The 22,454-nt window shown below is 39.9% G+C and overlaps 1 protein-coding gene across 5 annotated transcripts in view; it reads left to right on the top strand.

The window, feature by feature from the left end:
* NBEA (neurobeachin) overlaps positions 1–22,454 on the top strand; it is a 625,086-nt gene that overhangs the window by 591,229 nt on the left and 11,403 nt on the right. For all 5 annotated transcript variants that reach the window (XM_055142057.1, XM_055142054.1, XM_055142047.1 and 2 more), the window contains 5 exons: positions 4,645–4,734; positions 7,655–7,847; positions 9,684–9,755; positions 12,188–12,343; positions 12,846–13,016. In XM_055142057.1, coding sequence (XP_054998032.1) covers positions 4,645–4,734; positions 7,655–7,847; positions 9,684–9,755; positions 12,188–12,343; positions 12,846–13,016 — 682 coding nt within the window. The remainder of the gene's footprint in view (positions 1–4,644; positions 4,735–7,654; positions 7,848–9,683; positions 9,756–12,187; positions 12,344–12,845; positions 13,017–22,454) is intronic.

The following is a 22,454-nucleotide window of genomic DNA, read 5'->3' as shown; positions in this document are numbered from 1 at the left end:
TTCGTATTTTAAAACCTCCCCCAAGATGTTTCAAAGGAAGAGCCAGATTGACAGTGCAACGGGTAGGGCATTTGTCTTGTACTCAGCCAAACTAGATTTCATCCCCAGCATGCCATATAAAACAACACCCACCCCTCATCCCCCAACCCCCAAAGCCCCATGCACCACCAGGTATAATTCCTGAGTGCAGAGCCAGGAGTAACTTTACCCCTGAGCATCACCAGGTGTGACCCAAAAAGCCAAAAAAATAAATAAATAAATAAATAAAGGATGTTCCAAAGGGAAAAAACAAAGACCTTCTTTTTTCTCATTAGTTTTATCACCTATTTCTTGTCATGTCCAGGAGAATAAATGCTAAGAACATGATAGCTACTTACTAAAAATATGGAAAAACAAGTTTTGTAAAAGTCTGAATCCATGTAGCAAATAAAATTTAAACGACTAGTCAGGGTACTTAAATTTCATTCTTATCTGAACAATTCCTGGTAAAGGAATAAAGTGGAACTCTTTCATTATTTTATGAGAAATTTTGAGTTTGAGATGTAAGACTCTCAGCCAATTACAGTCTGCCCATTGCACTGTGTTCAGAAAGGCACAGAATAAAGACTCAAAATCAGTACAACCACATTGCAGGATAATCTGCCCTACAACAGACTTGTATCCCCTACAGCTGCACCCCATAATCTGAAATACACACCTAACAGAAATGACTGCTTATCTCCACCAAAAAATATGCAAGAACATTTATAAGGAATTATTCATATGAAGCAAAAACTATTCAGATATCCAGGAGGAGAATTGATGTATTGTAATAGACTAATTCAGTGGAATACAACACAAAAGCAACAAAGAAACAATTGATGCATAAAATAGCAAGCCCTAATGTCACTGCCATGAAAATTGATCCGAAACAGGCAGGCATAGAAAGGGTCCAGGGAGGTAGATTTCATGGTAGAGCACGTACCTGGCCCGTGCAAGATCCTGAATTCGACCCCCAGCACTGCATGTGTCCCTAGGCATCACCACATGTAGCTGTGGTGCCCCCAAGCATAGCGAGGCATGACCATTGTTGCATACACACACAACACACACACAAAATAGGGGATGTGTGACTTTCTTTCCTGTAAACTCCAGACAAGAAAAGAACATGAGGATGAACATTAAAAATAACGTGGTTGGCTTGGCAGATACTGGGGAGTAGGAGTGATTGGAGAGGAGCAAGAGAGAATGTTTCTCTATGTAAACACCTACAAAACTGCCACTCAGATCATGAGATGGAGCTTACAGTTCTATAGCCCACCCGGTTGGTAAGGGTGGTAGCTATTAAGGATTAGGAGTTCACTCGAGCGTATACACACACACACACACACACACACACACACACACACACAACTGTCTACTCAAGATTCATATACTTTAGTATTGTAAAACTCTTAAGTAAATACAAATGAATAAGGATGCACATAAGGTAATTCCAAGGTACAGAATACAGCAGTGACAAAGCCTAAAACAGAATTTTATTATTTAATTATGAAGCAAATGCATAGTCTCCTCTCTCTCGGCTGCTATGCACCACCAGCTGCAGGATGGACTGCACTTTAGAACATGCGGCTATTTTCCCATACAAGGATCTTTTTCACTGCCAAGAAAGATGCCACAGAGATGTCCCAGTAGCAGGGTGCTGAGCAAACATGATGGGAGAGCAAGTGAGGATCATTATTGGGTACTCAATCTGTCTCCCTTCAGACATTTTTGGAAATAGAACTTGGAGGACACAAAAATTCCTCCTCAAGACCTGAAAGACTTACACATTTGTAAATCAAGGGGTAGGAAATATTAGAAGGCAGAATTATGCTAAGATAACTAAAGGGTAAATTTTAGAATAAGAACCTTGACATCATGAAATCATATCATATAGATCACAAAAAGAGTTGTTTTGTTTGTTTTTGGTTTTTGAGCCACACCAGGCAGTGTCCACAGCTGACTCCTGGCACTGTACTCAGGAATCATTCCTTGCATTATTTTGGGGACCATATGCAGTGCCAAGGATCAAACTGAACCACTGTCAACTGCATGCAAGGAAAGCACCTTAACACCTGTACTCTCTCTTTACCCCCCCACCCAAGTTTAGTTTTAAAAATTAATTAATATGGCTGGAGTGATAGTACAAAGATGAAGGTGCTTGCCTTGCATGCAGCTAACCCTGATACATTGCCCAGCACCATATATTGTCACTTGACTATTGACAGGAGTTACTGTTTCTGAGCATGGAGCCAGGACACGAAGCCTGAACACTGCTGTGTGCCCCAACCTTTCCTCCACTAAAAAAAAAAAAAAAAAATACAGGAAGCTAGAGCAGGAGGGAGAGAAGGGAAGGGAGGGAGGGGAAAGGGAGAGGAAGGAAGGAAGGAAGGAAGGAAGGAAGGAAGGAAGGAAGGAAGGAAGGAAGGAAGGAAGGAAGGAAGGAAGGAAGGAAGGAAGGAAGGAAGGAAGGAAGGAAGGAAGGAAGGAAGGAAGGAAGGGAGGGAGGGGGGAGGGAGGGAGGGAGGCTGCATGATTGGGATAGAGTGTTAAGGAAAGTATGAGATTGAGCACAAGATTAAATTTATGAGGAGACACTTGGGAGTCATTTAAATATTATGCTTGCATACTTTGCTTGAGTCCACTAACGGTCAGTGGCAGGACATTCTGAAATGAACTGTACAAAAGATTTCTAGAAAATACATGTTGCATAACATTCTCTAATACAGTTTTCATATTTACCTTTCAGAATCAAAATACAAAGCAAGCAAAACATGTTTGTGACTCCTTTTATGAATAGCTAAAGGCCTCCTATTAAGGGAAACACACTGATCCAGATATTAAAATACATTGCATTTTGACCACCTCCACACTGTCCTCTTTCTAGAGGATTAAAAACACAAACATTACTATCTGTTCTTGAAGATAGTATAATTGTGCCTGATACTTAAAGTACATAGTAGATTTTTTAACCACTGGGGCCTTTAGCAATAAAGTAACTGATGTTGGTTTTTTTTATCAACAATCCTCAAGAGCTTATTGTTAATAATGTGGTTCGATCCATAAATGGTCTCTTCCCCTCTTTATAACCATAAATCTTGCATTGGGAAACAAAGTATGATGATTGTATGAGAGTATAATTCAGTCAAATTTTGCATATCAGTGGACAATATGAAAATATATGTATACATTAAAATTGGACAGCACTTAAATTGATTTAATAATTCATCTGATTGCTTCTGCAAATAGAAAACCCAAACTCCATACATACAGATGCTAAAATATGGCACATAATGATGCATTCGTGTTTAATATTGCTAATAAATTTGAAAATTCACGTTTTTATTGATAAACATTTTCTAGAAATGCAGTCTAGGAGGACAGATTGTTAAATTTAAGCACTATATAAATGAGAATTGTAGAGAGTAGTACTATTAGTGGCGGTGCCGCATGGAGACCCATCTACCAACTTACCTGCACTCTTAAGGGCTCTGCAATGAGTTTCGTATTTCACTTTTATGTGCAACCAAATAGCACACAATTTTAGAGGAAAAATTAGCATGGTAACAGAATAATGATCATTGTAAATATTATGCCTTTCTTCATTGACTTAAATTACATATTTAACAATATTTCAGAGAAATACTTCTGTTTGTCTAGCTTAATATATCGAATTTTTTTTTGCCTCAAATTTATGTAGAGAAGAAATAAGTAAATATTTTTTAAGATTTCTTCTTTGTGTCAAACAACATGCACACACACACATACACAGTATATTATGCAGTGCAAACATTTTGAGATCTAGAATTGTTGTTATTCATTGGGCACTATAAAATCTCGTTATGTCTCTATCTACATTGGCTTAAATAATATTACATTATGTAGCTCAGAATGTCCACACAATTTGTGCCCCCTTTTTGGTACTTCTAAAAGTCACAAAGTGAGAAAAACTTTGAGAGAAATGAATTTGTGCTTTGCAAATAACATACCAGCACATACCTTAAAAGAACATAGCATGTTAAAGTGCATTTTCATAGTGAAAATGTTGACATCATAGTGAAAAGAAGGGAAGGAAGGGAAATTGATATGCAAAGTCTCGTGTTGTTTTTTTTTTTCTTTTTTACTGGTGGCCCTCTGAATTGGTTGGAGCAGATTTCTTGAATTTTATTTTGCATCATTAGTGGACTATTGTTTTTCATATGCCATTCTTTTTTCCCATGAAGATTCCAGAAGCATATTTCATTAGAGATCCCCATACCTTCCTTCTTACAGAGGATTTTATTAAGGTATATGTGTTGAAGTGAATGAGGAAAGTATTCTTGACTCTTTAGCTGCTTGCATGTCCTCACAGGTTAACCTTTAACCCCAGCTTCTACTTAAGAATAGTGTCTCAGTTAATAGAAGCATGTTGGAAGGAGAATCAAAGCTTGCCTCCAGTATACTAACACTTGGATAATTCTGCACTCTGAGAGAAGAGGCCCTGATGAATTTTCTAGACTTTTCATGGCTGACTTGGGATACACTAGCTCTGTCAGATTGTGCTGACTTCTGTTGATGCGTATTGATTTGTTTGTGACAGTCACTCTCCTGATTGATTATGACATCACTCTCCTCCCACCACAGGCCATGGAGGTACAGATCCAAAACTTCGGTCAGACGCCATCTCAGTTGCTTATTGAGCCACATCCACCTCGGAGCTCCGCCATGCACCTGGTAAGACCATCAGCTTGTTGAAATGTTTTCATCAGTTCCATCTGGATGCTGATACGATAGAACTATGATTTTTCAGCAGAAATGCTGTTACTCTTAGTTAACTCTTCACTCCTAAGTGCACACTGTTTAATCTTACAGTCAATTTGCATCCATGAAGTAGTCGCCGTCTCTAATTGTTTATGCCTCTGCTTTTGCTCATTCATACGCTACAGAGTTCCAGACATCGACATCAAAAATAAATTATGCTTATAAACTGGAGTGAAAATATGAACAGAAAGTGATTTTTCCCTATTTAATTTTGGGGAGCAAAGTCAGGCAGTAATTTCCTTTGAGATGGAGAAAGTAGTAATTTAGTTCACTGAATGGTCACAGTCGAACGAAAGGGCTGTGAGCAAGGGCTTCAGAGTTAGACTTAAGTCAAACCCCAACCCATCATCTGAGCCATCATCATATTTCATCATCATAAGTGTCTTACACAAGATGTTTAACTTCTCTGTAACCTAGAGGCACTATTGGTACCAACCCTGAGGATATAATGATTCACTACGGTACCACCATTTAGACCAACACCTCCGGGGTCTTAGCTGATGTGATGTCATCATCAGTTACTTTTATTCACATTTTATGAGAAAAACAGTTATTTTTTAAAAATGCACCCAATCCTGGTTTTATCCCCTGCACTGCATATGCGCATATATTCCTTTGAATATTACTAGGAGTGGCCCCTGAGCACAGAGTCAGGAGTAAGACCTGAGCACAGTTGGAGATAGCCTCCCCACTTCCAATTTTTTAGGAGTGGGGGCCACACCTGGTGATGCTCCAGGGTTATTTCTGGCTCTGTACTCACAAATGACTCCTGGCAGTGCTCAGGAAACCTTACGGGATACCAGAGAGCAAACCTGGGTCAGTGATGTGTAAGGCAAGTGCCCTGCCTACTGTACGCCTCTCCACTGCCACCCTCAATTTTTAAGAGAAACTTCTTTTTTATTTTTTTTTAAGTTGGGGGCATATTTCTAAGTGGTATTCAGGAAGCCTGGGGCCCTTCCCCACAATTCTCAGCCAGCCAGGTTGGCTGCTCAAGATAAGAGCCCAGAATGTGATACTGCTCAGGCTTTGTGGTGCCAGGGATTTTCCAGTGACGCTGGAAGTGTTCAGGGACTTCACAGCTGCACCCAGTGATGCTCAGGGATCAGGGACTGCCAGACGTCAAACCAGGGTGGCCACATGCAGGCAGGTGCTTAGCCCTTGTGCTATCTCTCTAGAGTTAACTTTATTAATTAAATAAGCCTTCCAGAGTTTATTTTTTAAATTATGATTTTTGATTAAATGTTTACTGAAGTGAAAAAATGCTTGAAAAATTTAAAATGTCTTTTAAATTTTTATTTATTTTTTTTGGGGGGTGCACAGCTGGCATGTTTAGGGCTTACTCATGGCTCTGTGCTCAGTGATCATAGTTGGCAGTCTGAGGGATCGAACTGAGGTTACCTGCATGTTGGACAAGCTCTCTTCAGACCAGAGAGTAAAAGTGTCTGCAGATGGTATTACGGTTCATTAATTTTTCTAGACTGGCAACAAGCATCCTAGTTTTAGAATAGAGACTTTTTATATGTGTAAACAAATGTTCTAAGCTGTACTTTTGTAATTATATGATCTTGTGGTGTCTATCATTTTCACACCTTTCCTTTATTCTACAAATTACTTAACAAGTTTTGGCTTAAGGCCCATGTGTGTGTCAGATGATGCTCAACATTGCCCAAACAGAGAAAAGTGTATCCTCTCCGCCTCCAGGGCACAGAGAGCCAAACTTGGAGTAAAACAGAAGTGCCATGTGTGAAAGCACTGCCTGCTCTCCAAAGGGTGGAGGGCAGCCCCGCGGTCTCCTGCACTCTTCTTAGTCACTAATGAAAGCTCCTGGGCTCAGCCGGTTCCTCTGTGTGTGGGGGCAGAAAGGTTGACACCGAACATGCTGTTCCCACACCAACACCGAGTCACAGCTGAGACTTGAAGATGTAGCTGGGAGCCCCGGCACTGAAGATGAGGCATTTCCAATGAGCTGTTCAGAAGAATATCACTAACACTTTGTCTTATGAAATGGCAGGAGAGTTTTATTCCCATGTTAGTTTTCTCTGTTTAATAATAATAATAATAATAATAATATTTATCCTGGAGGAATGCCCAGTCAGAATTCATTGCTCTCCTAGGGGAGATTGTTAAGAAACTAACTTGGCATGAAACTGTTTATAAAGAAAAGCCAAATTTTTTAATGTTCATGTAACAGAGAGTTCATATGTACAGAAAATAATCACAAAACAGGTACGAGTGCTAAATAGTGACAGTTTTTTTGTTTCGATAGTGTAGCATTGGTTGTGTTTTATTACTCATAGTTATAATTATATGAAAGGTGTTTGAGAAACAAAGATTCATAAAGGAAAAAAATAGTATTAGCCATCAGTAACCTTAGCAATTCACAGTTTAGAAGGGGAAAAAATGGTGTAAGCCATAAACCCAACAGGAGTTGACAACAAATATGTGCAAAGTTTTGTCCTGGGAGCCTGTCTTCATTACTTAGACAGGCGCGGGGATCCCAGATCATTGAAGAATGCCAGTCAACCCACTTTATGATTCAAGTAAATAAACAATGTCAGCAACTGCTCAGACCTCTTTTCCCACCAAATTGGTTTTAAAGTTGTGTTGCACCTGGAGAACAGACCCTGGGCTGAGCTTCTTAGGCTGGGACTGAGAGTGAACCACTGAATGTCCATCACTCAGCGACTGCACAGGGTTCTTGGTCCCACCACTGCAGGCAAATGCAGGCTGTTCTCTGTCTTGTCTCTCAGCCTCATCTGCTTTCATCACATTTCTTTGCCCAGAGCCTCCGCTAACCCTTCTCCCGTCTCTTCTCCCCATTTCTATTGAACAGTGTTTCCTCCCACAGAGCCCACTCATGTTTAAAGACCAGATGCAGCAGGATGTGATCATGGTGCTGAAGTTCCCATCGAATTCTCCCGTCACCCACGTAGCAGCCAACACACTGCCCCACCTGACCATCCCCGCCGTGGTGACCGTGACCTGCAGCAGACTGTTTGCAGTGAACCGATGGCACAACACAGTGGGTATGTGAGCTCTGCCTGTCCCTGGCGGGGCCTTCAGAGTAACCACTAATTCATGTAAGATAAGTGAGCTGAGGACTAAATTGTATGCCAGACTGTCAATCAAAAGAAATCAGCCAAATGCATTTTAGTGCCTCGCAGAACTCAGGGTTTGGCGGTAGCTGTCCCGCTAGCATTTGCCAGACTAAAGCCGTTTCTCTCACCTTGCTCTGCCACTGTGCCACACTACCCCGCCCCCACCACTTTCTTCCCAGATTGAGTAAAAGTGAGTTTGAATTTGAACTATCTGGATGGTAACTTTAGTTCCTCTTTCTTCCATCTCAGTAGAAATATTTGAATCATCCAAGTGTCCTGAGCGCTGGGAATACAGCGGTGAACCATATAAACATCCTCCTTCTCCTTACAAAACTAAGAGAAAAGACAAACTCTAAACAGTGTGGTGATTTCATGTGTGTTTTCACCAGCCTTTTTCCTGAGAGTTCTTTCAACTATATTTTGAAATGATACAATAGTGTCTTCTAAAGTAGGCATCCTGGTGTTTGTTTAACCAGGACAGAAGTATCTGTGACCTGGGATTTAGCTGGCCCAGTCAACCACCTACGAGCTCTCAGGAGCCCCAGGACTCCTGCTATCTTTAGAACTGAGCAAGCAAATGCCAGCAAATCAACCTGAATCTTTCTCCATTGCTGTTAAAAAAAAAAAAAGCATCATGGGACTAGAGAGATAGTATAGCAGGTAAGGTGTTTGTACACCTTGCATGCAGCTGACCTAGATCTGATCCTTGGCACCACATAAAAACCCCCAAATCCCTCCAGGAGTGACCCCTGCACACAGAGTCAGGAGTGAGCCCTGAGCTGACAGGTATGGCCCAAAAACCAAAAACTAAAATAATAAGAGGTGATTTATACCTTAGCTCAACTTCATAAGAGCTTCTAAGTGAACTTAGTTTATAAATGTGTGTCATATTATCAACTTGGGGTAGAACAACTTGCTTTTAACCTGACATATACAGCAAATATCTGAAGGGGGGAAATGTGACTTCATTATTCACAGAAGTCTTCGCCTCTAGAGATGTTTTGCATTGGGAGCAAACTGGAAAGAAATAATTTTTTTTTTTGCTTTTTTGGGTCACACCCAGCGATGCACAGGGGTTACTCCTGGCTCTGCACTCAGGAATTACTCCTAGCGGTGCTCAGGGGATCATATGGGGTGCTGGAAATCAAACCCGGGTCGGCTGCGTGCAAGGCAAACGCCCTACGTGCTGTGCAGGTACTCCAGCCCCAAGAAATAATTTTTTTTTCTTTAGAGTTGTTCAAAATCATCATATATGTTATATAATCACATGTTAAAAAGCGTGACTCAGCCTAGTCCTAAGTACTAATCTGCTGCAAGTAGCTCTTACTCAGGTAAAAACATTAGGTGTGGCTCATTTGTATGCATTCCACTGCCTCGTCCTGTATCGGGGAGTGTTCACTGGGGCAGGGAGACCCACTCGCCCATGCTCACAGCAGTCTGAGGACTGCCGTGAACTTCGCTCACTATGGGCCCAGGACACGATGAGGTCTTCTGTTTTCCGTGGTTTTCTCTTGTTGTTAGGATGAGGCAATCCAGTCTAACATGGCTCCGCAGAAACCCATCATTGGAATTGTGATGGAGTCTGAAGACGCTGTATGAAAGCCTATACTATAATGCAGTCGTCCTTACAGTTTTGTACCTTTTTTATCAAAGAAATTTTGAAGCACATATATATTTTGTCTAACCACCACAAAACACTTCTTAGGCGGAATTTCTCCTTTCTGAGTATTCTGTAGTAATGTTCTCTTCTTGTTGATTCACCAGGCCTCAGGGGAGCTCCGGGATATTCCTTGGATCAAGCCCATCATCTTCCCATTGAAATGGACCCATTAATTGGTAGGTTAACAACAAAATACATTTTATGGATACTGACAGTCCACAAATTCCTTTGTAGCTGCTTATCACAAAAGATAGCTGAAGCATACTTGTGCTGCCACAAATTTAATGTGCAGATGATGTTATCAAATTACCATCATGGAGCTGTGTAAATAAATATATGAAGCCGTCTGTGAAAACAAATAATATGGTCACAACATGCCACACATTTGTCATGTAATCATAGTATGCATTGCTGACTGGTATTTTTAGTATTAAAGCAACTATTTGTGTCATTTTCTTGATACTTTAGGATGTCATGTAAGAAGATTTTAAACAAGGAAGGTAATTCCAAACTGCCTATCTTTCAGCATAAAACCCAATTCTGTTTTATTTAAAATACAAGAACTTAGATATTTAAAGAAAACTAATACTGAAAAACATCTCTAGAACTCTTTATTTCACAGCATTAAAACATGTTCATATAAATAAAAAAATCAGAGCTATGCCTCTCAGCTGTAAATATTAAAAATATTTTAATATAATAACATTAATTTTATTAGCCATATGATGCAGAACAAATTTCTCATATCTGTAAGAGGGCTTATTAAAAATTTCTATTCTGCCTGTTTCATGTGATCATGAATCTGATTAAATAAAAAAATTGAGATGTTGAACCATCTACAAGTTACGATATTTTCGAATCTTTGTTAATTCTAAACAAAGAATTAACTAAATTAATTATTTATCAATTAACTAAATTAATTCTAAACCTAGATTAACTCACCATTTGTCTCTGAACTCAGAAATAAGATGAAAGGCAAGCAATTCAGTTACCCACATATCCATATTATATATAGGTGAGGATACAAGGTTTGGAAGCAGGAATCTTTTCAGTTATTTTTCTCTTTGACAGATATCACAGTGTCCCTTGAAGATAAGCTATAACCATGGAAAAATTAATAGCTGTATTCTAATTAATCAAGGAAAAATTGTATAACTTTTAAGTGACTCAAGAACTTTAGATTTTCTTTTTCTTTGCTCCCTTTTTTGGGGGGAAAGGAGTATAATTTTATTTTTGGTGCATTGACCTTCTCTGGAAATGATTCTGTGGTTCGAGTGGCGATTTACAAAGAGTAGTACACTTCGATTTAATTGATGTTAGAGAGTCACGGTGATCTTCTACATCTGCCTTTTCTGTTTAAGAAAACCGTCCAGGGATTTCGCCTGAAAGGATGGCACGGAGCAGGGGACAGGCTGGCGTATAGACAGGCACCAGGGAAATCAGACTGTGTCTCTGAGTTCCTGACTTTATTCAGATTCAGTCCCAGTGCTCGCCTCTGATTCCTTCCCCCATCCCCTCCTCCCCGAGCCCCCTCCCACCCATTCTATTCTTCTCCTCCCCTGCCAGCACATTCTGGAAGTGCCTGCTGTTTGTTGACAATCCAGATCTTTAAAGCTGCTGACCCTGAGTTCCCTGTGGGGCTGCCCAGGTAACAGCATCCCTTGCTCAGATCGCTACCCTGCTCACATCTCTTCACAGGAACAGTGAATGCCATCCCAAAATGACAGGCTGGGGCAGATACATATTCCAGGCATTTGTTTCCTTATTTAACATCCTGTGGACAATTTTTATTATTAATGAATTTGTTGGACACGAATAAACTTGGTCACAGTCTACATCTATAGAATTAAATGCATTTAAATATTTGTTTAAATCCATTACCTTGAATTCCTTAGTTTATTTAGTAGTAGAGGAAGAACTTTAATTTCAAACAGTTTTTTTAAACATTACTAAAAACATTTAATAAGATATTAAATATTTAATACCTGATTTAAAGTGGAGCTGAAGCAATAGCACAGCAGATAGGGTGTTTGCCTTGCATGCGGCCGATCCAGGTTCAATTCCTCTGTCCCTCTTGGAGAGCCCAGCAAGCTACCGGGAATATCCCGCCCACACAGCAGAGCCTGGCAAGCGCCCCATGGAATATTTGATATGCCAAAAACAGTAACAACAAGTCTCACAATGAAGACGTTACTGGTGCCCGCTCGAGCAAATCAACGAGCAATGGGATGACAGTAATAGTGACAGTAATGATTGAAAGTGTGGGGATTTTTTTCTGGTGTTTTTATTTTTTAATCACTGTGAGGTACACAGCTATCATGTTGTTCATGATTATGTTTCAGTCATACAATATTCCAACACCCATCCCTCTGCCAGTGCACATTTCCTGCCACCAGTGAATGTTCTGGCAGTCTTTTAATCAGTGGTATGCCTCTTACACAGCTACTAAGAATCTGTATGTTCTTATAGGGTAGTGCTAAAATAGTCATCATGCAGCCTTAAAAACATGAATCCAGGTAAGTGAATAGCAGAAAGTATCCTTTTGCAACTGATTGGTGGAACTCTTGTGGGCTCTTTGTTGAAATGCTTTGTTCTGTTTTATGTTTAGCCAATAACTCTGGCGTGAACAAACGGCAGATCACAGACCTCGTTGACCAGAGCATCCAGATCAATGCGCACTGTTTTGTGGTCACAGCAGATAATCGTTATATTCTCATCTGTGGATTCTGGGATAAGAGCTTCAGAGTTTACTCGACAGAAACAGGTAACTTTAACAATGCAATACCTTATTCGCTTCAAAAGGCCTATTGTTACAACTGAACAACATAAACTCAAATATAACAATGTATGCATTTTTATCCTGAGTGACCAAGTGTCAAATTAATGTTTATGTTATCCATAAAGAATTATAATGCATTCCATCCTGAGTCTTAGTATGAGCCCTGAGTTTGGAAAACAATTGGGCCTACTGTCTCCTTCCCCCAAATAAAATCCAGGAAAACACCTTTAAATCTCGCCTTAGTCTGGCCCAAACCCTGAAGAAAAACAACTTGAATGTGCTATTTTATAGGTCTTTTCCCACCCCCCCAAAAAAATCCCATGACATGCATGGGTCATTTTTAAGGACCATCTCTTGCTAGAGTCAAACCACCTTACAAATTTGCAGTCTGCAGAGTCAAGTTTCATAAATCTAGTAAAATTAAGTTAAGCTTATCACCGTGTAAGAAAAATAGCAAGCAAATTCACCTGCCACTTCTGTGTTTCAGGAAAGTTGACTCAGATTGTTTTTGGCCACTGGGATGTGGTCACTTGCCTGGCCAGGTCCGAGTCGTACATCGGAGGCGACTGCTACATTGTGTCTGGCTCCCGTGACGCCACCCTGCTGCTCTGGTACTGGAGCGGCCGACACCACATCATAGGGGACAACCCGAACAGCAGTAAGTGTTTGCCCCATGGCATCTCATCAAACTCCAGATTCATTTCAGTGTATATTGCCTCTTTTATTTTCCTAATTGTTTTTCCTGGGGTGAAAAGGACTTTAAATTATAAAAGCTTAAGTGACAGAAATCCTCACTGGACTTGGCTGTGTTCAGAGTGTCAAAAAAGAGTAACAGCTCTAACCCTTGGCCTGGAGCAATACTGTTTCCCTCCCACCCTGGCTTTCTCCAAACTCCAGATGTCTCCATGCTGTGGACGTTTCCCTCAGCATCACCTGGTCTGATAAATCTTTTATATTTTCTCTCAGTTGAATACATCCTCTTTCTTCTCTGGATATCTGTCGGGTTTCGTTTGCTTGAGTGAGGACACCCGCCACTCTGTGCCTTATAGAATAGTAAATATGCACTGTAGAAGCAGGAGAAATGGTGGTAGCTGCAGGGAGGCATTCTAGAGTCATGTGATTTTCAGAAAACGCTGCATACAGTTCTTACTCTCTATGGTAAATGCTAAGGCTTTCACAAAAAAAGCTTCAAGCAAATTGGTACCAGATTAACTCAGTTTATGACAGTGCTTGTCCAGGGATTCTTTTCTTTATGGAAGAGCTGTTCTTACTCCTGAAAACAATTTTTCTGAGGAAAACCTTCTTCTTTTCTATCTGAAGTGTCTGGTTCCTGGCACATCGGCACCAGGGCTTTCCAGAAATCCTGTTAGATGTCTGAAGAACTCACACAATACGGGACAGCCTGGAAATGATTACTGTTTACACTTCAGGGCCTTCTTGTAGTTTAATGTTCATCGTTCCCAGAAAATAAGAGAATTGGTTTCTATAATGTGTTGATAATGGCAAGTCTGAGGCAGGTTATTCAAATTGTAATTCATATATTTGTCCTGACAAAGTAGCTGGTACTCTAGGAAATTTGAGGGACGTTTATGACACAGCAAAGAAGAATTTCTCAGGAGCTCCATGTGTCTGTCATTATAAATGATCTTTAGAGTAGATGTTGGCGAGATGCTGTGTGGGTCCCAAGTGCATGACTGGAGGCTGTCTCCCCAGTTCTCTGCTAGCCAGTGAGATGTATCTTCAGGGAGGGTCCCCTCTGGCAATGCTTAGGAGACCCTGGGGACCTTCCCAGTGGCTCTCAGCCAGCCAGGCCAGTGTCAGCAGGAACACCTGGAGACAAAGTGCCACTATGGCCCTGCTACCCTCAACTCCCCCCCGCCCCAATGGTGCTGTAAGACCCCTAGAGCTGAAGTCATGGTGCCAGGAATAGAAGGATAGAACTGGGGCCAGCTACTTGCAAGGCATATGCCTTGACCCCTGCATTATCTCTTCAATCCCACCTAGGAGGTGTCTTAGAATAGACACAGGGCCATATATTTGCTCTTCAATTCCCAGCACGTGCATTTTGCCAGAAATACAGAAAAGGATTTTTTTTAAAAAGAAAGAGGGAAATGGCTTTCAACAAACGAAGAGTAAAGACTCCATCCAAATGCAGAGAAAAATATAGAAATAGAGACCATTAAAGTACAGAGGAACATATGGAAAAGGTAGATAGTGAGAGATAGAACCAGGTGGTCACATTAAAGCTATATCAGCGTTTATTCTTGTGACCCAAAACTAAAGCCAAAGAACTGTGGATGAAGAAATTGAAGTGGCGTAGAAAGTAATGTCGCTGAACATAGACGCTAAAAAGAATAGTACGTTTTATAGTTCAGCCTTTGCTGTAAATTGTGAACTAAGATGGGGCTTCAATTTGAAAAGAAAAAATATTCAGCGTAGCTTCATTTCCAAATAATTCAAAAAATAGCTACCAATTCTTGGTTATAGCTAACATCATACTCTATACTAAGTTAACTTCCTTATTTTCCATCTTTAAAATTCATATCCAAAAAGTCATCTCTGGAAGAATGTGTGTGTATATAAGACACTTGATCCACTACCTATGGCTTTATTAATCTCAAATATAATATGTTATATATAGATATAGTATTATAAATTTTCACATTTTTTAAAGTTTTGCATTTCTGTGGTACTATATCTTTTATTAGGAAAGTTAGAGTAAGCTGCTAATCTATACTGTCTTGCATGTATATTGAGGAAAAGTAGTATTAGTTTAAAAAAATTAAAGCAGAATAGAGATCTAAATCTGATTAACTTTTTTAAAAATGAAACTTAGAAATGCAGAAAATGTTATTTTCCAAAATATTATTTTTTTAAATTACCATCTGCTAGCAGCAATATTTCTTATAGTATACTTTTATATGAGTAATTTTAAAGAAAAATGCTAAATTATTATAATTTTAATATTTAGGCATGTATTTTCTAATAATATTTTAAACTTACAATGGCTAAAAATTGATATTGGTTTTAGCCCATTGGCTGGCAATAAAATGTTAACTATCTGTAGTATTTTAAATTCTTTATAAAGGAGCTGTTAAACACAAATGTTCATATTATTTATTCCTTAAGAACAAATTGTGAATGTTGTATTTGTTAATACAGAGCTCTTTATTTAAACATTAAATAATATCCTTAAGGAATTACCACAATATATTATCAATAGATATTTGTCGGTATCTCTACTCTGTCTTTAGAGGTTTATGTTTTAGTCAAAAACTGGAGGCTGGATATATAATACAGTGGGTGTGCACTTGTCTTGCACACTTCCAGCCCCAGTTTGATGTTCAATACTACATATGACCTCTCAAATAATGCCAGAAATAATGTCTGAGCCCAGAACCAGGAGTAAGCCCTAAATGCTGTTTGGGTGTGGCCCAAAAAACCCACCTTGGACATAATAATGTGGAAATATAGTAGCCTTGTTTCAGCCATTATCTTTAATATAAGGGGGAAATACTCCTATAGAATAACAAGGCTTTGTTACTAGTATTACTGTTAGTCTTGAACAACAAGCATAGTTTGAATGTCTACTATGTGCTGGCACTGTCTTAAGAACTGAACATAATAGATAAAGTCTCCGACTTTCTGAAATTTTCAAGAATCTCTATTAGAAACTGATCACAAAACTACTTTCCTTCTTAAATGTTCTGAGTTGTATTCATTATCTGAGTCATGAATTGCTATCAGATAATATTTGGTATTGTAAGCACATTAGTGTTACATTGTTAAATTTTGGTACAAAATGATGACTCTTTAAAAATTTATTTCAGCTTCTTGCTATAATGGCTGTAGAAATATCCAGGTTTTTTAATTTTAAGAATCATCGTGAGATACAGTTACAGACTTAAAAATTTTTGTGATTACGTTTCAATCAATGTTCGAGTACCCATTCCTCCACCAGTGCCCATTCTCCACCACCAATGTTCCCAGTGTCCCTCCTGCCACCCCCACCCCTTCCCACCCCTTACCTCTGTGGCAGACACATTCCCTCTTTCTCTCATACCCGTTATTTGACTATGGCAGAGTATATTCATAATCAGTCACATTAAATATTTGCTTGACTGGACTGATTTATGACTTGGTCTCTTAAAATGGTCAACCTAGCAAACATATGCGTGACTGAAGAGGCTGTATATATTAGTCAATTTGTTTGTAGTGCCTACAATGGAACCCAGGCCCCTTGCATGCAAGGCAGGTGCTTTACCATCAAGCTCCATTCCCAGCCCATTAGCTCACTTCTCTGGAAAGGCAGCACAGTTCACTGTCACAGTAGGAATCGGCTGTGGGGCTGACAGAGATACAGTCTGCCCATCAGAAAACCCACATAATGAAAGAAAAGATTTTTTTTTCTACTCTAGTTTAATCTGTTCTCAGTACCAATTCACAGGTCAGAGAATAAGACTCAATATGTTTTCTGTATCAAAATACATGGCTATGCAACACCAAAAAGCTAGTAATGTCTAAATGCATATTAAAGCATGTGACACAATGCCCTTAGGTTTTGAGGGTTGTATGTATTAACCTAGACTTGCAGGGAGAAGTCCCAGCATGAAAAAATAATGTCCCAGTAGTTATTAGAGTGCACAGTCTAGTCTTGGAGTGGACACTGAATTGCTCTGTGTGGCTGAATTATGTACATTCAGTACACCTGTGTGAAATGATAGGATTCATTGACTTGTCTTCTGAACAAGTTACTGAAACTTTCCCAAGATCAGTACAACTAGCTTTAATGTCCTTATGTTCCTTTTGCATTGGCATGACTCTCTATAATGTATAGCTGTATTAAAGCCACAGAGAGGAAAATACAGGTAATGTCTGTAGATTTTTAAGATACATATAGAAAGAGTTTACAGTGCCATTGTGCCAAATATATTGTTGGACTGAGTCCTCTCCTAATTGTTTTGAGAGTTTGGATGAACTTGCCACAAGACAATGAAATTTTTTCAGATTATCATAATTTCATGCCATAAAAGAAATCAACAAAGGGTATCAAGCACAGGTTCCAATTGAATTATAGTTGGGTATTTTTGAGAGTATTTTATAAGACTATCTTGTTTCTTTGTTACTCTCTCTAAGTTGTGGCTTTGAACATAGAAAAATCTTCTTGGAGATTTAAATAGGTCCCCGACGAGATAAAAGACTGCAGAGAAGTGAGGGACAGATGCTTTCATCTGAAACAGACTTTTACACAAATTCCGAAACTAATTTAGAAGTGATAAAAATTAATTTGCGCAGTTTAATTGGAAGCAGCCCACTGCCCGGAAGAAAGGCAAGTGGTGCAGGCAATTTGTGTGGAAAGCTGATTGAATTTTTTGTCAGGTAGGTATCTTGGACTTGGCCGCCCACCCTCCAGAGCCCCTTTCGCAATATATCACAGCCTGTCCCTGACTGGTGTCTCTGCAAGGATCAATGCTGTTCCTGTTGAATCCCCAGAGCCCCGAATTTCATTGATCTTGGGACTTGACATTTTTCATTATATGCCATAGCTTCCAACAAGATAGTCACAAGATGAGTACACCAACATCGTCGTCTCCCACACAGACACTTAGACTGTATCTGGACTGACCTCAGCTCAAAATCCAATCTGCTTTTAGATTGTGTGCTGTTGCTGTTTATATCAGATATGAAGCGCTCCAGAGAGAGCTTGTCAAAGCATCCATATGACATTTCAAACCTCATAGCAATAGGAAACTTGGAAGGAGAATTTACTGTCCAAAGAAACATACAAAGATTCATTCATTCATTCATTCATATATCTGACTTTGTTAGTGTGCTTATGCTGCTGTTGTGCTCTGAACAAGTCTTTCAGCTAATGTGTAAGCATTATGCAGACTAAGAAATGAGAAGCCCATTGAAAGGGCGACTCCAGCTGTACACACATCACTTCCCTGGGCTCCCATTGTCTGTGCTTCAACGCTGGACACTGACTCTCCTGCCAACCACAACCTGTCACTAAACATCTGCCAAACCACATCCCTCTCTTTGTTCTCACCCACCCTGTTTTTAAAACAACTCTCCTGCTACCACTACGAACCAGTGGTACCATCAGAGATGAAAACACAAAGTGTGGGACGTGTGTGTTTCACTGAGTGTAAATCCATACACATGTCTCACTTTGTCTCACTTCTCAGAGTGAAGAATTTTATCTAGGATTTAGTAAATGTTAAGTCAGCTTTTCCCTCAGTGTGAGAAAAAGCACACCTTCACCATGGCAACTCCAGAAGAACAGATGACATTGTCATATCCCATGAACAGGCCAGCACTGCAGTTGAACAAACGCGGCCCTATGCCTAATATTAATAGACTTTCCATGAATGAGACTTTTGACCTGGTCCCTGCTTTTCCTTTGCACCGATGGAATGGAGGCTGCAAAAACCTTTGACCTGGGTATGAAGCAATAAGGGAGTAGGGTGGGGCTGGGAGGGGAAGAGAGGCAAAAGGAGGGGATTATATAGAGCCCCACTTGCAACCCAAATTCAGGTTTAGGCCTAAAGGCTGAGAAGAAATGTAGTCAGTATTATCTCAAGAAGGAAGAAAGAGAAGAAATCAATGAATGAATGAATAAACAAAGAAGAAAGAAATTGAGATCTATCTTCTCTTTGTGGAATACTCTATCTATGCACGTGATAAATGAAATATGGGAGATTTTCCAGCCCAGCCCCTGAAATGCCTTTTGTTGTTGTTGTTGTTTTCATGGTGCCAAAGATTAGACTCCAGGCCTCACAGATGGAGAGCATGCTCTGTCTCCCACTGAACATGCATGCTTGATCGCCGCCCAATGCCATGTTTTCAGGAGAGTCGCCTGATGATCTGTGGGTACCTGGGCCCAGTTATGTTTGGGCATTGGCCAAGTCTTTGCAAGTGGCTGAGGTCACAGGCCCTGGAGAAAGCACTCCTCACAGGCATAGTTCAAGCTGTGCAAGCACCAATCTAACAAGATATTTTTAAAATTTAAATCAGGACATCCAGCAGTATCAGGAACAATCAGGGCTATATGTCACAGTATTTGGTGTGGAGATTGAGGTATGTAGCTCCATGAATCCAACTCAGGACTTTATTTTGCATGTCATGGATTCAACCACGTGAACTCTCTCGATAGCCTTATACAATATTGTAAGATAAATCTTGGAATATGAGTAAATGAAACTACTACACCCTTTGATTAAATCTCCTGTTCTGAGGTTAAAAGTCATAACTATGACTTCAGATAGGGAGGTATAGACAGAATGAACCTATTTTCAACAGTTATTATTAAATGACTAAAAAAGTTCTAGCTGAAATTTTAATTTTGTACACAATTAAGACGTTCATCGTCCATCTCCAACAGAAGTACTTTGAGGACCAGGGACCACTGAGACTCTATTATTTTTGTTCAGTTCTAATTCAGAAGAACCAAAACTCCCCTTGCATATTATTAGCCCCACACATGAATATTAAAGTAACAGGTACAGCAGTAACCACTCTGATTATTTCTCTAAAAGGCAGACAGTCTCACTTGAATACTTTCTCCTTGTCAGTTCTATGTGAATAGCAGCATTAAAAGCCTTAAAAGTCTTTGTACATTTCCCATCAACCATTTAAGATATGTTGAAATGGCTAGATAAAAATGAGATGGGATCTGCTTATTTAAAACCTCTTCTATTTGAAGTTTCCAAATGCTTGCCCTAAAAGAGTCTCAAGATTGGATGTGCTGATCCACATAGTAATCTTTTTCTTTCATAGTAATTCCTTCACACAGACATTCTCTGGGGGTAAATGGCTAGGGAGGGAGGGGTTTTAGAGCTGGGGCCCTTCAAGGGGGCTTCACCTGCACCTCCCTCTGCACTGGGCCCTTTGACCCTCAGCTCCATCCATCAATTGGGATGTGACAGTGACAGAATATTCCCAAGATTTTCAGTGATTGTTGGGGTGTGTGACATCTGTCCCTGGCAATGAAAAAAAAGATAGAAAATACACTTTTCCCTGCTGCATATTTTTCATCTCCAGAGCACTAAATTGCATTTTTTGTGGTCTTCTTTAGCTTAAAGACAGAGGCATTGCTTTCAGAAGCCCTAAACAATATACTTGATCATCATTCATCCAAATAATCTGGGAACTTGTAATGAAAAAGCAAACACACTTTTTTAAACATTTTATATGAGTGGCAAGTTACAACAAGGCTGTTCGTGATTGGGTTTCAAGCTTACAGTGTCCCAACACCCTTCACCAGTGTCCATTTCCCACCAACAGTGTCCCCAGTTTCCCTCCCGCCACCCTCCCCACCCCAGCCTATCTCTATGGCAGGCACTTTCTTTTTCTTTCTCTCTTTTTTTGAGTAAAAAGCCTGTTCAAATGTGGAACTAGATTTCTTTTTACTTTTTCTGTAACATGTTGGAAAGGTGTAGATAATCCTTTGGGGCTGGATCGTACAAGGATAAGGTATTTGCCTGGCACGTGACCAAGCCTGATTCTGCCCTGCGCAGTGCATATGATTCTCCAAGCACTACCAGGCATGATCCCTGAGCACAGAGAACCCTTTCTGTAAACTTCATCAAGCTCGTGATTTCAGGGTTTTTCTCTCAAAGATAGATATTATCACTTAACAAATGATAATATTATTATGAAATTGTACCGGTACCTAGTTTTATCAGGGAACTTGGGCTGTCTTTGAAGAATAATTTCACAAATCATACAGATGCATTTCAGGAAAATCCAAGATGACTGACAAATACAAATGGCTCCTCTACCATGTTTAAGTACACAACAACAATATCCTTACATGTAGAATAAATAGCAAACTAACTTGGGCCACTGGACCCTTTTCTCCCATCCTCCTCTGAAATGATGCTACAAAAGCAAAATGGACGCTGATGAATCTGAAAAAAAAAAAATTAAAACCTTTTGAAATTTTTCTGAGGAGATAATAGGTGGCTAGGTCTACAGCGGGCACAGAAGGACATGTTGACGGGCTGAGGGGAGAGTATGAGGTGCCTTTCTGGGTAAGGTCCTGGGTTATACATTTTTCTACTGAGTTTCCCCTGCACTAGAATGGCCCTTCCTTGGTCACTGTTTCTTTTTGTTTGTTTACGTTTTATTTTAGTCGTAATGCTTTACAGTTTTACTAATGCTGTCAGTGGTAAGGGTTCACGCATACAGCATTCCCACACCACAGCCACCACCAGGCTGCTCACTTCCCTCCACCATCGCCCCAGATCTTCCCTTACCACTTCATCCCACTTGCCCTTATGCATTCTCACCTCTGTCCCATCCCCTCCACAGTGGGGGCCACGGGATTTCAGAGACAGCCCTCATAGAGGAGAGCCAAGACGAAAGTACAAATGTTTTTTTTGGGACATGGTGGGGTGTATGGAGGTCAGCCCCAGCAGGATTATAAGGTCATAAGGAAAAGCAAACTAAGAGAGAGAGGAACCTCAAGCACTCTGTGTGAGAGATAAACTCAGCAACATGGTGAAGGAGAAGGTACCAGAGAAAAAGTACAGAACTTGGCAATCCTGGAGATGCCCCCCACACCTTGTACTCTGAGACTGCAATCCCGTTGTGGAGTTGGCAGCATCCAGCTTAAATCTTGAGGTATTTTATTTCCTTTACTTCATGTGCCCACCCTTCTTAGAGTTAATGTCCTCCCCCAATAAAACTACTTTATCCCCCCCCAAAAAAAATATAGAACTTATTTTAAAAGGCATAATATTCCCTAAGATAAGGAAAGGGAGCATTAAGGTCACTAGCAACGTTATGCATTTCTCAATCTAAGCAGATTTATAGAGAACTTCATTATAGTCTCTTAATCTTACACAGTTCTTATAAATAGTCAATGTGTAATTAATTTTTTAAAAAATCATTTAATTCGAACAGCAGAGGAAAATCCAGCAGCTCTGCAGAAATGCCAACTTGAATTTGTGAACTTGGGAGAAAAATAAAATTGTCCACAGTAATGTTCCTCAAATTTGACTAATGCACTGACCTCTTTAAGAGAACAAAAATAAAATTAACAAAACAAAACCCTGATATAAGGAATGTTTTGGGGCCATCTGATCTG

This window comes from Sorex araneus, chromosome 1 (genome assembly GCF_027595985.1).
Source record: "Sorex araneus isolate mSorAra2 chromosome 1, mSorAra2.pri, whole genome shotgun sequence".
Taxonomy (NCBI): domain Eukaryota; kingdom Metazoa; phylum Chordata; class Mammalia; order Eulipotyphla; family Soricidae; genus Sorex; species Sorex araneus.
Note: the sequence above shows the minus strand (reverse complement) of the source record. Positions and strands in the feature narration are given on the sequence as shown.